The sequence below is a fragment of the Lonchura striata genome, chromosome 15 (genome assembly GCF_050655825.1).
Source record: "Lonchura striata isolate lonStrDom1 chromosome 15, ASM5065582v1, whole genome shotgun sequence".
Lineage (NCBI taxonomy): Eukaryota > Metazoa > Chordata > Aves > Passeriformes > Estrildidae > Lonchura > Lonchura striata.
In genome coordinates this window covers 12825292-12839755 of record NC_140717.1, presented here as the reverse complement: position 1 = coordinate 12839755, position 14464 = coordinate 12825292, and the positions used below count along the sequence as shown (strand labels likewise).

At 52.5% G+C, this 14464-nt stretch overlaps 1 protein-coding gene across 3 annotated transcripts in view; it reads right to left on the bottom strand.

Moving 5' to 3' along the window:
• The window catches only part of CORO1C (coronin 1C), a 47789-nt gene extending 36427 nt beyond the window's left edge, over nucleotides 1–11362 (bottom strand). The window contains exon 1 of one of the 3 annotated variants that reach the window (XM_021544674.4): nucleotides 9970–11362. In XM_021544674.4, the coding sequence (XP_021400349.2) occupies nucleotides 9970–11347 (1378 nt within the window). In that variant the 5' untranslated portion in view covers nucleotides 11348–11362. Of the gene's footprint in view, nucleotides 1–2856; nucleotides 2986–9969 lie in introns of those variants that run through there. The other 2 variants (XM_021544676.4, XM_021544675.4) reach the window with 2 other exon arrangements.
• Between the last annotated feature and the right edge of the window lie 3102 nt (nucleotides 11363–14464).

The following is a 14464-nucleotide window of genomic DNA, read 5'->3' as shown; positions in this document are numbered from 1 at the left end:
AAAAGAAACAAATAATCCATTTTTTTTGCACAGTTACTCACAGGAGGAAAAGCAGAACAAAGCAATCCTATTAAGAGATAAAAAGAAAGGGCCCAGTAAACAATTCCCAACCATACTGGCAGAGCCAACACATCCAGAAAAATGAACTTTCACTGCTGCTTTCCTGAGTCACTCGGCTAAGCCCAAAACCTTTTCGTGCTTTATTTTAATTTGGTGTTCACCACCACCTGCAACTGTGCAGAATGTGACAAAAACTCAGCAGCTCCCATCTTGTCAGCCCCAAGCCACCAGCAGCCTGACTCTTCACACATGGCTTCAGGAGCTGCCTAAACTGAAGCTCTAAGCAGCTTCTAATCATACTAATTTCAGAGTTACCCACCAGCCCAAAAATATTAAGTGGGGGAGACTACAGGGAGCAAGCTAGAGAACACACAGACATTTAATTCTTGTTCCTATGCCCTGCAAAGGCTTAAACTGGGGCACTTCAAATCCTCAGTGAGTTTCTGTTCCAACACATCCTCAGCGAAGGGCTGAGATTATCACAAAAACCTCAGTAAAACAAAATCAAAACAAACAAACTCAAGACTTTAAAAGTCAAGTGAAAATGTGCCTGTGAGCTTGCCCAAGAGGACATTCCTGGCCCTGGGAGTGGTGCACTGATGACCTCACCAAGCTGCAAACTCAGGCCAGGAAGTGTTTTGCTCATGTCTTCAGAATAGGAAGCTGGCATCCCAGGCATATTCCTCGGAATCGATCACCAAATGAAACCCAGGAGCATAAATTCCCTCCCTGTCACAACACAACATTTTGGTTTAATGAGGCATTTTATGAAGCTGTCGTTAAAAGTCGGATTTGGACGTGGCCACCACGATGTCACCGAGGGCAGAGCTCGGCACCCTGTGCTGCATCACCCAGGGAAAAGCTGATATTTCTCCCTTCTGCACATTCCTCCTCACTGCCATTAAACTGAATCCCTGCCTTTCACTTGGAGTGAATCCCAGAAGTGACAGATGCAATAAGCATGAAGATTTCACTTGAAAAAGTCCAATGATGTTTGAAAAGACAGCTCAGGAGAAGACAGAGCAATGCCAACAGAGGACACAAATGCTGATTAAAGCAATCTGGATAAAAGGCTACAAGTGACCATCGAAAAATTACTATTATGAAGTGCTGTACTGAAACAAATACCAAGCAAATGCTCCCTGGCGTGTCCCTGAGTGTGTCAGGTCTTACTGGGGCTACCAAAAAAACAGAAAAACACATATACCCAAAATAAACAGGCATTGCCACAAAAATATTTGATCTTCTACCTTTGTGTACACAGTCCTTAGCAAACACCACTATTAGCTGCAATAAAACCTTCCTGCAAGCACACAGCCATCTGGATTTTTCCCCCCCTTGAGCAGAAAAGATGATTCAACGCTCGTTATTCAAATGAAAATGGAATAAACCCTCTCCTGCCTCCCGCACACGACACCCGCTGCTTTCCCCACATCCAAACACGCTTCCCCCAGGACATGCTGTGCCTGTTCACACCATTTTCCCACACTCCAGAGCTTCCCTCACGCGTGCCATGGAGGCACACAGAGGGACAGGATGGCACTAGGTTATTTGGGAACAGCCTGGCCTAAAATTAAAACAAAATCGGGAAATTCAGCAGCGAACTGAAAAATCAACCGCAGCCTGGTGTGTTCAGAACATCCCTCTCTGATTTTTGCCACCGTCCTTGGTCTTGCTCCAGTAATCCCCACGCACATCTGCACGAACAGACGTGCTCAGACTAACTCCAGCTGCTAAAAAAACCCCAACCCTAATGCATCTCACTTATCTTCAACAATAAAACTGCTTCCATCGGATTCAATTTTGTTTCCTGGCACCTTTCACTGCCTTTTTTTTTTTTTTTCTGCTTTTTTCAGACCTGTCTCCTGTGCAATCAGTCAGTTAAGGCATCACAATATCCTACAGCTGAACCTCTGTGTGGTGGTGTTGGACACCTGCCCATGTGTCCAAGATCTTCCCTCGTGCTGTTAAAGGAACCAGTGGGAATTTCATAATGCACAGCCTTTCAATGTCAGCCTTTGGCATATCACTCTTAAACAACGTGGCTTCCTGCATAGGAAAACAAAGCCCAGGGACATCAGCCCACGGCAAAGGGATAGAATGAGATGGTCCTTAAGGTCCTTTCCAACCCAAACCATTCTGGGATCCCCTGGTGATTCAATGACATGTCACACAGCCCAGGAGTCTACACATCTGCACAGCCTCGAAAGAGCCCCTGATAACGGCGTGACAAGGACCTGTTCTAGAGGAGCCTGCGGAAAATAAACCCAAACTAAACCCCCATCTGGGCGCTCATCTTTTGTCCTCTGCCATGGTGCACGGCGGGGACGGGCGCTCCGGGGGCGGCACACGCCGGTGGCACCGAGCGGCTGCTGCATCGCCGGGCAGAAAAGAAAAATGGGGGAAAAAAAAAAAAAAAAAAAAAAAAGGAAAACGTGCCGAACAAAAGCCCCCCAGCGCTGTCCCCTCCGCGGCATCAGGTGCGCGGCGGGAGCGCCCGGCGCCGCCGCCCCGCCCCGGGCTTGCCCTGCCCGGCGGCCCCGGCCGGATGCGGATGCGGCGGCGACCCCGCGCCGCTGCCTAATAAGGAGGGAGCGGGGAGCGGCCGGGGCCAGGGCGCTGCCGCCGCGGGCCCCGCGCTGACAGCGGCCGCCGCCTCACGGAGAGCTCGGCGGCCCCGCGCGGGAAGGGCCCGCCCGGCCGGACCCCCCGCCCTGCCCGCGGGCACCGCGCCGCCCGCCCGGCCGCAGCCTCGCTCGCCGGTGCTGCTACCCAGTTCCCCGCGGTCGCCCTCACCGCCCCCGAGCCGCACCGCGATCCCGAGCCGCCTCCCGCGTCCGCTCCTCAGCCCGGCGGAGCCGCCGCCTCCGCCTCCTCCTCCGCCCGCCGCCGCCGCCCGACTGAGCGCCGCGGGGCGGGGCGGGGCAGAGCGGCCGCGGGCCCGCCCGGCGCTGGACACGCCCACAGAGGTTCACGCCCCCTCCGCCTGGCCCCGCCCGCTCCAGCTCGCTCGGTGGGGCGGGTGGGAGCGCTGAGTGACGGCTGCGACAGCCAATGGCCGCGCCGTTCTCCCGCCACGAGCGGTCGCGCGCTCTCGGGCCCCGCCCCGCCGCCCCTCAGCGGCGAGTGGGGGCGGGAGGTGGTGAGGGAGCTGAGGGGTCCATCGTGACCGCCCTGGGCACCGGTCATGTCCTCCCTGAGGGGCCGATTGTGTTCTCCCTGAGGGACCAGTCATGTCCTCCCTGAGGGATCGGCCGTGTCTGCCCTGAGGGATCGATCATATTATCCCTGAGGCACGGATCGTCCCATCCCTGAGGGACCGATCCCTGAGGGACCAGTCATGTCCTCCCTGAGAGGCCGATGGTGTTCTCCCTGAGGGACCACTCATGTCCTCGCTGAGGGACTGATCCTGTCCTCCCTGAGGGCTCAGTCGTGTCTGCCCTGAGGCATGGATCGTCTCATCCCTGAGAGACCGATCCCTGAGGGAACGGTCATGTCCTCCCTGAGGGGCCAATTGTGTTCTCCGAGGGAACAGTCATGTCCTCCCTGAGGCACTGATAGTGTCCTCCCTGAGGGACCGGTCATGACATCCCTGCAGGATTGGTCATGTCCTCCCTGAGGGACTGATTGTGTCCTCTCTGAGGGATCGGCCATGTCTGCCCTGAGGCATGGATCATCTCATCCCTGAGAGACTGATCCCTGAGGGAACGGTCATGTCCTCCCTGAGGGACCGGTCATGACATCCCTGCAGGATTGGTCATGTCCTCCCTGAGGCACCGATAGTGTCCTCCCTGAGGGACCAGTCATGACATCCCTGCGGGATTGGTCATGTCCTCCCTGAGGGAACAGTCATGTCCTCACTGAGGGACTGATCCTGTCCTCCCTGAGGGATCGGTCGTGTCTGCCCTGAGGCACGGATCGTCTCATCCCTGAGAGACCGATCCCTGAGGGAACGGTCATGACATCCCTGCAGGATTGGTCATGTCCTCCCTGAGGGACTGATCGTGTCCTCCCTGAGGGATCGGCCGTGTCTGTCCTGAGGGTGAGATGAGCCTGCCGTCCTCAGAGGCAACGCTGAGGAGAACCCTTAGCTCCACAAGAAAACAACCACATCACCTCACACTGTCACACCAAATCACAGTGGCTGTGACTTTCCACAGTGGTGGAAAAAGGATGGTGACCAAAGCCCCTGCTAAAGACTGCAGAGCTCAATTCCTGCTAAGAGCCACGCTTCAACGGGACACGCAGGGCAGAGGTTTGAAACCAGAGGTTCTCCCCATCGCACTGCGGTAATGCAAGCTGGAGATGCTGCGCTTTGAGGGGTAAGGTTTGTAGCTGTGTGTAGCTGTTGTGACGGGTCAGGCGAGCACTTTGCACACACACACCTGGCTGCACACAGGTGACACCGCCACGCTCGGGGCCACTGTGGCCCCAGGGAGCCCGAGGGGCGGGGGAACAACACCCGAGCAGAGCCCACAGCCCTCAGTGTTACCATACATGGCCAAAACCAAAACTCCTCGAGCTTCCTCATCCGTTCGGGCCGACCTTTGCACGTTCATTTGCATGTGTGGTTTGGTGCTTAAAGGGGGGTGATGTTTCAGGGGAGCATCACCCTGATTTCTCTTCTCTTCTAATCCTTCAGAATTTGGAGGAATGTGTGTCATGATGCGCTGAGCTGGGAGCCCTCCTCTTCCCCCACAGAGCTGTGACAGGACCATGAATTGAGTGATAGCTGGTGTTAAAACCCAAGGAAAACCTCTGGGAGATACATTTGTCCTGGTCTGACTGTCACAGCTGATGGAAACATCAGTAGCTACAGATTAAACAAATGTTATCCTGCATTTATTAACCTTTGACACTAGATGTAACTGCTGATCCAACAAGCAGGAAAGCCTCTCTCACCTACTGAGCAACACCTTGATAAAAAAATTATACACACAGAGATTGCAGTGGCAAGGCTTCACCCTTGCCCATGACAACAATTACCCTGAAATTAATCAATAGCTTCTTTCTGAAAGCCAGCCCAACACAATTACACCACCCTGCTCCCTCAAACAATCCCTTTAAAGCTAAAAGAGAAGAAAAGGAAAGAAGCCTTGGAGCAGAGCTGCAGGTAATACTGAGTTTAGGAAATTTAGGTTGTGATTCACATTTTCCATGTACGTACATGATGTGCTGGAGGTCACAGAATGAGTCAGTGATAGAGCTGAAAGTCCTGTTTGCCCATCCTTAATTTCTTAGAAGTCACAAAACTCTGTGTGTGTGTGGGATTAAATTTTCTAAAACTGATATTTTATTCATGTACCAAGCAATGCTTTAGCCTGGACTGGAAAACAAGAACAAAGGCAGCAGCACCCAGCACTGCCCACCAGCTCAGAAGGGGAACCAAAGAAGATTTTTGGCCTCCAACTGAAAAGAAAGTGACACACAGAGGACACAAAAGTGAAATTCGTCCTGAGAAATCTGATTTAAGCCTAATCCTCTCAAGACCTGCCTTGGGAAGGGTGGATCCTGCAGAGATGGAAATTCCTTGCTTGACACAGTGCTGGAAGAGTAGCTAAAGATGGACTCAGGTGGAAATAATACCTGTGGAAGTTTTACCAGAGCTTCCTAGAACAGCTGGACGGAAACACTCCAAAGAACATCCAGATCCTGTCTGGGATTAATGAGCTGTTTAGATCACCAAGTGATGAAGAAATTACAGGAATTTTAGGCTGAATTCTCCAACAAACAGAAGAAACAGCTCAAGTTTTACATGTGCTCTTTGGTTCTGCTGTAACCACTAATTTTCATCACTTCAGATGAGTTAAACCACCTTAACAAACAATTTAAATGTTATCCACAGTGCTGCAAGTGAAACAACTTGTCAAAATATGCCACAAATCCTAATTTTTCTATAGATAAAACACCAAACCCTTACAGCTACAAGGAAAAACACCAAAATTTGCCCCATTTTACCAGCACCTGTTTAGCACATATTGCAGAAATTCAGGATTTATTTAAAAAAATCCACTTTTAGCCATCCCACACATTTTTCCCCTCAGCTACATCACTGCAGGATTGCTGCAAACTATCTCACATCCTTTATACGGAAACAGCACCGTGGCTACAGACTCCACCTCTGAAACTTATGTCAGCTGCTAAATTTAGCCTCCTGCAAATATGCATCAATTCCATCCCTGCAAGAAATCCCTCTGCTTTGCTCCTGGGATGAGCCTGATTTGATTCACAAGAACCACATCAGGTGTGCCCCACAGCCTTCACCACCAAGGCCATGTTTGTAGTTGGAGGAGGCAAAGAAACACCTGAGGCACCTTTTTTAAGGGAGAAATTTTTATTAATTTATTCAGTTTGGTGTCTCTAAGCCATCCCAAAGGGGTGACAAACCCCATTTTTCGGAATCAGTAAGGTCACTGGAGGGATGGATTTTGTTTCAAACATTTCGTTTTGCTGAAATCCTCATTGCTAAATATATTCTGAATGGAGAGAAATGGCTTAGGGAGGTTTTAGAGAGATCAGCAATTTAAAGTCCTGTTATTTTGCAGCTTAACTTCTAAATCAAGCAAAATATGCCAGACAGGACAGTCTTGAATCCTGGGTTTGCACATATCCAAGTTACACAGCTTTTCAAGGACTTTTATGTCCCTAGTTATCCATTTATTTCCTGACGCCTTTTGATTTATTATTATTACTACTTTATAATAATATTTATTTACCAGGAGGTACTAGGTTCTCCCACATGAAATGTGAATCTTTTAATATTTCTTCTTCTATGCCTTCCATAATTTATGGATCCCATCAAGGCCAGGCCCAGCAGCACTGGAAAGAGCTGCTCCTGCTGAAATCAGGAACGTGATCTTACCTTTCACTGAACATTATTTGATTTAGTGATTTTTAGTGCAGGGAAACGTTCCCTGCCCATAGCAGGGGGTTGGAATAAGATGGTCCTTAAAGTCTCTTCCAACCCAAACCATTCTGGGTTTCTCTGAAGTCTGAATTTCAGAGAATTTGTAGTGACAAACCTTCCCCACTCCACTTTCCCTGTGTGGAATTAGATTTACTCTCAGCATTAATTTACTTTCTCTGCCTTCATTCCTCCACGTCTGTGGGCAGGGACAGCTTTGTGAAACTATTCCAAATCCTGGTTTTTAAGAGACATTTCCATGCCCATCAACTGTTGAGCAGCTGCCAAGATGAGATTGTTCTCAGCACCACCACGAAAGGGCTCTGGATAATGGAAAATCGATTCTGTGTCTGGCTGGGAGGATGTGCTGTGCCCAGGGAAGTGTTCCCCAGCCCCTGCAAAGGGTTTGTCTTGGAGAGACAGGGAGAGCAAAATCCCTTTGGGCTGGCCTTATTCAATCCTTGGCCAGAAAGGGGAGCTGTAGAATTAGGGAATGGAGATAAGGAGAGCAAAATGTTCCATCAGATGCTTTGAAACAACAGCCAGGAGGGGAGAAGTGCCTCGGTGTCGCAGCAAGGAAAGAGGAAAACATGGATTAAAGGACAGCGTTGGGAGCCAGCGTCCCTGAGCTTTATTCCCAGCTCTGTGTGACATGGAACCATCTCTGTGCTACTTCCAGACCCCAGAATTGGGGTCATTCACAACTCCCCTCCCCAAAGGGCAATAAAATCCACTGTGGTGAGTGAGGGCCCGTGCTGACATCGCTCCTGTGCCACTTGGAAAGGCTGGAGGATGCTGGAGATGGGTAAGGAATGGGTGAACATTAGGCCAGGATGTGCATTAATAATTGATGCTATTGTTATTAATGATTTACAATAGATTTCATTGAGCACATCTATTACTGCATCTCCCCACTCTCACACCTTTTATGCAGCAATATTGGTGTCACACACATCCCTCCCAGCTCAGCTGGAAAAAAGGCATCAAAAAATGAGCTTTTACAGCAAAAAGAAACCTCTAATTTCAAGCTAATCTATTTCCTCATGTATTTTTCTCCATCGTTAAACAGGATTGTGAAATATATTTTAATTTCTTTTCTATTTCTGCAGTGAAGGGGAGGTAGGTCCCAATACCTAATTAAAATGTTGGGCCTCCAAATAAACCCAAAGCAATTGCTTGCAACAGATGGGATTTCCTTTGTTGCTGTCTCTGAATGATTAACAAGGAGGAGAGAGACAAGAAAGCAGAACTGAAAAAAAAAAAAAAAAAAAAAAGGAAAAAAAAAAAAAGCAAAACTAAAAAGCAAGCAAGCTGTATTTTATTTACAACATGAATATTCTGACAATTCCTATCATCCTGAGCAGCAGGAAAAAATCAGGCAGGCAGGGAAGAAGCCGGGGCTCTGGGCAATGATCCCAGAGCCTCACTATTCAACCAGTTTGGAATTCTTTTGCCATCTCCTTCTGTTTCTCTCCCTGCTGTCTAGGATCAGGTTGGACCAAAGGTGCTGGAAAAATCAGAGATATAAAAAAGGAAACACATAAGGGTAAATCCAGGTGAGGTGTTGTCCGTGTTTGAGATTTGAGAAGATCGGTGTTTGACCCAGCTTTTAAAACCCCAACAGACTGCCATGGATAGAGCAAAATGAGAAGCTGCTCTTGCTCTTCTTCCTGCTCTAGTGGAAGATGTCCCTGCCCATGCAGGGGTTGGACAAGATGGGCTTTGAGGTCCCTCCCAGCCTGAACAATTCCGTGAGTCTGTGATTTTTTTTATTGCAACATTTCCACCCTTCAGCACTGAAATATTGTCTCAACACTCCCTCCCTGTTAAAAATGTGTCAGGGGGGATTGGGCTGCAGCTGGTATTGCCTTGGGGAGGGAGCTGATTCCTTGTATCCCTTCTCACCCCCTTCTTGTGCTAGACCTGTTCCCCCCACCTGCTCCTTCCATCCCGGGAAGGATGAGCTGATCAAACATCCCAGTGCCGGGTGTGGCTGTGGGGAACGCTCCAGCTCAGCTGTACGGCGACACCAGCCAGCCTCCCTCTCGAGAGCTGTGGAGATCCACACTCAGACCACCACAGAGCCTGGCAGTGCTTGCAGCGACAAATACCTCCCACCACTATTTCTTTACATCGTGCAATGTGTCCTCAGCTGCTTCCTGAGAGCACAGGAGCCGTTTGTCATCCCTGCAGGGGTTTTGTCATCCCTGACAGGCACAAACTGTGCCACGTTCACGCCCCGACTCTGTCGCGACAGTAACAGATCACACCTATTTTTTAAGCAAACTCAGTTCAAAGCCACCACAGATTTCCTGTGCCTTAAAACACTTATTTTTCCTTATAAGGAAATGCACAATTGCAGATTGTCACTGAACAGAAGATGGGAGTTAAGCAGCGTGGGTCGGGTGGCTCCTTGCGGCATCCGAACTCTCACACAAACACTCATTTCTATCCCTCCTATTTTTGCAGAACTGCTGTTTTACCAGGAAAATTTCAACAGAGTTCACTTCTCCACATTTTTTTCGGTGAAAGGGTTTCCAAGTTGATGTCATTCTCCTGAATGGCTTTTTCAGTGAAGTCACAGTGCAGGAGAAAAACTTAGAGAAAATAATGCTGCTTTTTTTTAATAGCTAAAATAAAATTGGCTCACCCAGTGCCTGGAGAGATAGAGGCAAATAATCCCACATGGCAGTGGGAGGATGCATCCTATGGACACTGCTTCACATTAGCTGCTGTGAGAAGCAGCAAATTGTACTTATTCCTACACAGGGGTCTGACAAAACAAATCTTTCCCCAAAACAGTTTCACTGCACGAAGGGCTTTGAACCAACACCTGATTCCCATCCTGCCTCCTCAGAGTCCGTGTGCCCTGAGCACATCCCATCTGTCACCCGGCTATTCCCGGCAGCTATTTCCCACCCACGGCAGAGTTCCCACCTGCCCTGGAACTGCGACCTCCAGGACCCCTCAGCCCCACGGCAGAGCCGGGACCCCTCACTGCTCACCTTTTTTGGGCGCTGGTGCTGCTGCCGTCCCCTCCGACGCCTTGGGCTTTTCGAAGGTTTTCTTGGCATCGGCAACTTTAAGCACATTCTCATCCTCCTGACTCTGCCTCCCCTTCCGCTCCGGCTCCTCCGAGCCCCCTCCTCCCGCAGTCCGGCCTCCAGGGAGCAGCTCGGTGCCCGCCGCTGCCCACTGCTCCCTGCCAGCCTTGGCCTCATCGCCGAGGGGCTCCAGCAGCGCCTCCGTCAGCGCCACAGCCTTGCTCATACTCAGAGCCAGGCTCTCCTTGCTGTGCGTCCTGACAGGGGGTGCCGGGGGGGTTCTTTTCGGGATGTAGGAATCCAGTTCATCAGCTTCACCTCCGAGCTGCTCCCGGCTGTCTGGGAGCTGGCTGCTGCTCTGTCTTGAAAGCTTCCCGGTGTCTCTGGCCACCGAGGGATAATTTGTGACCGCAGGGACCATTCTCTCGAGGCTTTTCACTACCGGCTGGTCTGGCTCGGGCTTCCTGGCCGGATCCTCCTCACCGGCCTGGCCGTTCTGGCACAGGTCAAGTGTTCCATCGGGCTGGGGGGTAAAGCTCCGTGCCTGCCTCAGGCTGTCCCTGCTGCTGTCCCTGGGGATGTAGGAGACAGGTGTGCCTGCCTCCTGCTTGCTTTGCAGGATGTAATCCATGAGGATGGCGTTGCGCTCGAAGCTGTCAGACCTGACGGGCACGGTTGGTTTGTTCCCCTCGGAGGGGCCCTTGGGGCTCAGTTTGGTCACTTGCCTGCCCTCCACGCTGCTTTCTGAGTCCGAGCGGCTCATCTGCCTCCTCAGGACTCTTTCCAAGGAGTTGAGCCTGCTAAGGCTTGGGCTTGCCACCTTCCCATCCCCTGCATAGCCCTCCTGAATCAAAGGTAGGGTGTCCTCTGCCTCTTCCCATTCCTCCTCAGGTTCCGTTTCTGCCTCCTGGATGAGGCGCCGGTACTCGCTCTCCTCCAGCCTGTAGACCACCGGCCTCACCGTCCTGCCCGTGCCCACCCGCCTGGGCACCACCTCCAGCTCGTACACCTTTGGAGGGGCTTCTCCCTCCCGCCCTCTCCTGCACCCTTTGGACACGGGATGCTCTTCCTGGCACAGCTCCCCTGCCGGCCCCCACTGCCCTCTCTGCCCGCTGCTGCTCATCTCTGACCTCTTGGCAGGGCCTGCAGCGTCGCTCCGGAGGTCGGGGCGTTCCCCCCGCTCCCGGCTGTGTCCCAGGCCCTCCTGGCTGAGCTGCAGCAGTGGATAATCCTCACAGGTGCCTGCAGAGTCTCCCGGGGAAGCTGGGCAGTCTCTGCCCCTCGCCTTACTTGTGTCATCCCGTAAATATCCACGGTACTGCCAGGTGGAGGCTTCCATGGCCGGGAGCTCTGTCACTATAATTCTTGGTTCCAAATGCTTTGGGACTGGCCAGCCAAGATTTTTCCCACCTTGGGTCTCGGCGGGCTTTCAGCACCGCCTCCTCCTCGCTCTGCTCTGGGAGATGGCGGCACTTGGAAGCGTCGGAGCCTGGGTCATGTGAACCGGCGTTCCTTGGCCTCATGGCCAGCAGAGAGGAACATCCCATTGGCACGACGGAGCCGTGCTCTGCCACTCCTGACACCACACCCAGCACAGCTGATGCCACGCTGGTCCCTACCCAAACACATCCCACCTGGATAACTGCAAAAACGCCCTCCAGCTGCTAATTTGCTGGTCCATGGCACTTCACAGTCAGGACTTGCTTCCCATCGACATCCTTCTCTAGGGATTCTCCTTTCCCCAACCTGCTCCAGCAACAGCTCCCCGCAGTCCTGTGCAGCAATCCCGGCTTGCCTCCAACTTCGCTGCTTCCAGAGGGATTTACTGCCAGGCTGTCTGGGCAGAATCACCTCTGCCAGCTCCTCGTGGGTTCCAGGAAGAGATGGAAACCCGCATTTGTGCCCGTGGCACTGTTCCCTCCTCCCTGCCCCGCGCCTGTCGGATGCAGAGCGGCTCCCCCGGTGCTCCTTCCTTGGAAGCAGCACTCAGCCTTGGGCTGCGTCCCAGAGTTTGAGGGAGAGATGCTGCCTGCACAGAGCACGCGGGGCAGAGCTGGAGCAGCTGGAATGATCTGTGGGAATACGTTATGGAAAAGGGAATTGCTGTGACAGAGACCGGCTGCCCGAGATAAACACGGGAGCCCGACAGCAGCCTCAGACACAACTTTCCCTGTGGAAACTCCAAAACACAACTTATCAAAAATCCCTATTAGCGCACTGGGCACTTCCCTAAATAACCCTCCGAGCAGAACGTTGCTCCCTTTGGATAACGCTCCGGATGGCGGTGGAGCCAGAGAGCTGCAGGGCTCTAATCCCTTTGTACACAGCTGGGATGCCTGGCATTGCAGTGAGCCGCAGCTCCCAGCTCAGCTCCCAGCCCAGCCGCTGCCCCTGTGCTTTGCCTTTTATGGTTCCCCGAGCCGGGAAGCATCCCGAGGCAGGATGCAGGAAAACACCTAGATCATCCCAAAAGGTGCCTGCACAGGCACCTCTGTGGCGTTGGGGCTGAGTTACCCCAGTGTCATCTAAAAAATTGGCAAACACAGCCTGGCTCCAGCCCAAAGGCATCTCCTGATATTCCATGAGGCTGGAAAATCCAGCAGGGCCTCATCCAGAGACCTCAAGGACCCAGAGAACCTCTGAGCACCATAGGCACACAGCAGCTGCGTGGGTGACACCTGGACCATGGTCATGATGCCACCACCTCATGCTGTGTCCCATGGCAGGAGTGGATCCTGGTCACTGCTGAGGGGAAGGAGTGAGGGATGAGGGTTATCCCAGCCCATATCAGCCTGGAGCCAGCCAGGCCCTCGCTGGGACTGTTCTTTATCAGTGCAGCTCTGCGCAGACAAAACCCCGTTTGTTTCCACTGGAAGTCTTAAACCCCTGCTGAGGCTGCCCAGAGCAAACACAACCAATTCCCAGCAGGATCAATGCTGGTGGCTGGGCTCCTGCTGCTCCTGCCAACAGCAGCAGCAGGAGAACCTGGCAGCAGCAGTCCTGACAGGTAGAGAAATGCTGAGCAAGGTGTGCTGGCAGGTGCAGGAGTGAGGAATTTCACAGCCAAGTCACCTCTCCCTTGGGATGAGCTCACTTAAAATTTGCACTGTGACCCGATCAATAATTCCAGGTGTTCCCCTCAAGCCCTCATGACAAAACCAGATTCCTCTGGGCTTCTCACAAACCCTCATCATTTGGGGATATATATACATCCTGGGACCTGCCCTGGGCATTGTATCCCATGTTCCAGGGAGCTGCTCGGAGCTCTGACATGGCACCAATGGTTCTGCTCCTGAACCCTCTGCATAAAAGGAAATGGCAGCTGCTGCAGCATTGCTGCTGCCCCATCCTTCAAACAGAGGAAGAGACTTTTAGGGAATAGGCACCGAGGCGGGAGCAAACCTGAGCGGCAGCACAGCTCGGCCTGTGCCCGCTGCAGGAACCAGCTCCTCTGGCCTTGGCAGCACCGACTCACAGCTTCTGCTTAGAAAAATATTTACATTTCCACCTTTCCAGAGGCCAGGCGGCTGTTCAGCCATGGCCCAGCAGGAATGGACACAGAGGCATCACCCTGGGGCTGCAGGCAGCTGGAGAACCCTGCCAGACAGCAGCTTCTCCTCTGCCAGCATGGAAATGCAGCCACAGCCCCTGGAGTCCTTCCTGCAGCTTCTCTGTGTGCTAAATCAGCCTCACCCTCCTGCTAAACCTCGTCTTTTCACCCAAAACCTCCATTAGAGTACCTGCTCACCACCCCAACTCCACATGGAACTGGGAAATGCTGCCAGGGAACCATCCTCACATCAGAGGGTCCCTGAGCAGATCAGCTTTGGAGCACCTGCAGCTCCTCCGTGGGAGACCGACAAGGGGCACAGCCGGACCCTGCACCTTCCCACCACCCCAGTTCCCAGCCAGGAGGGCACCCAGTGCCCACGGCAGCTCCAGGCTCAGGCATCTCCTCTGGTCAGCGAGGCTATAAATAAACCCTCCCTGGTCGCTGGAGAGAATTTGTGTTGCTCCAGATGTTGCCTGGTTTTGCCATGGCAACATCACAACAGGATGTAACACTGGGCTGTGAGGAACCGCTCCGAAAAGGACCAATTTCCAATCCTAACAAGAACAAAAACAACCAGCCAGGGACTCATGGGCAGCCTGGGCATGCTCCAGCCATTCCATAGTCCTGTCTTGTAGTTCCCCATATCCAAATCACACCCAGGAATGGCTCCGTGGGGAGGCTCCATCTTTGGGAACCTGAGCCGAGCAGGGAGCGATGTCTCTGTCGGCTCAGCCAAGGGATGTGTGGGTTAAATGAGCAAACAGCAAACACTGACCCCAAAACGGTGTTGGCTGAGGGTCAGGCTGTGCTCCAGGGTCTCAAACAACAGCGGGAAGCTGCTCTTCCCATCCAGAGCTCTGGGGCTCCCAGCTCAGTGTGAGCTTCCACCTTTGAAGAGAGTTC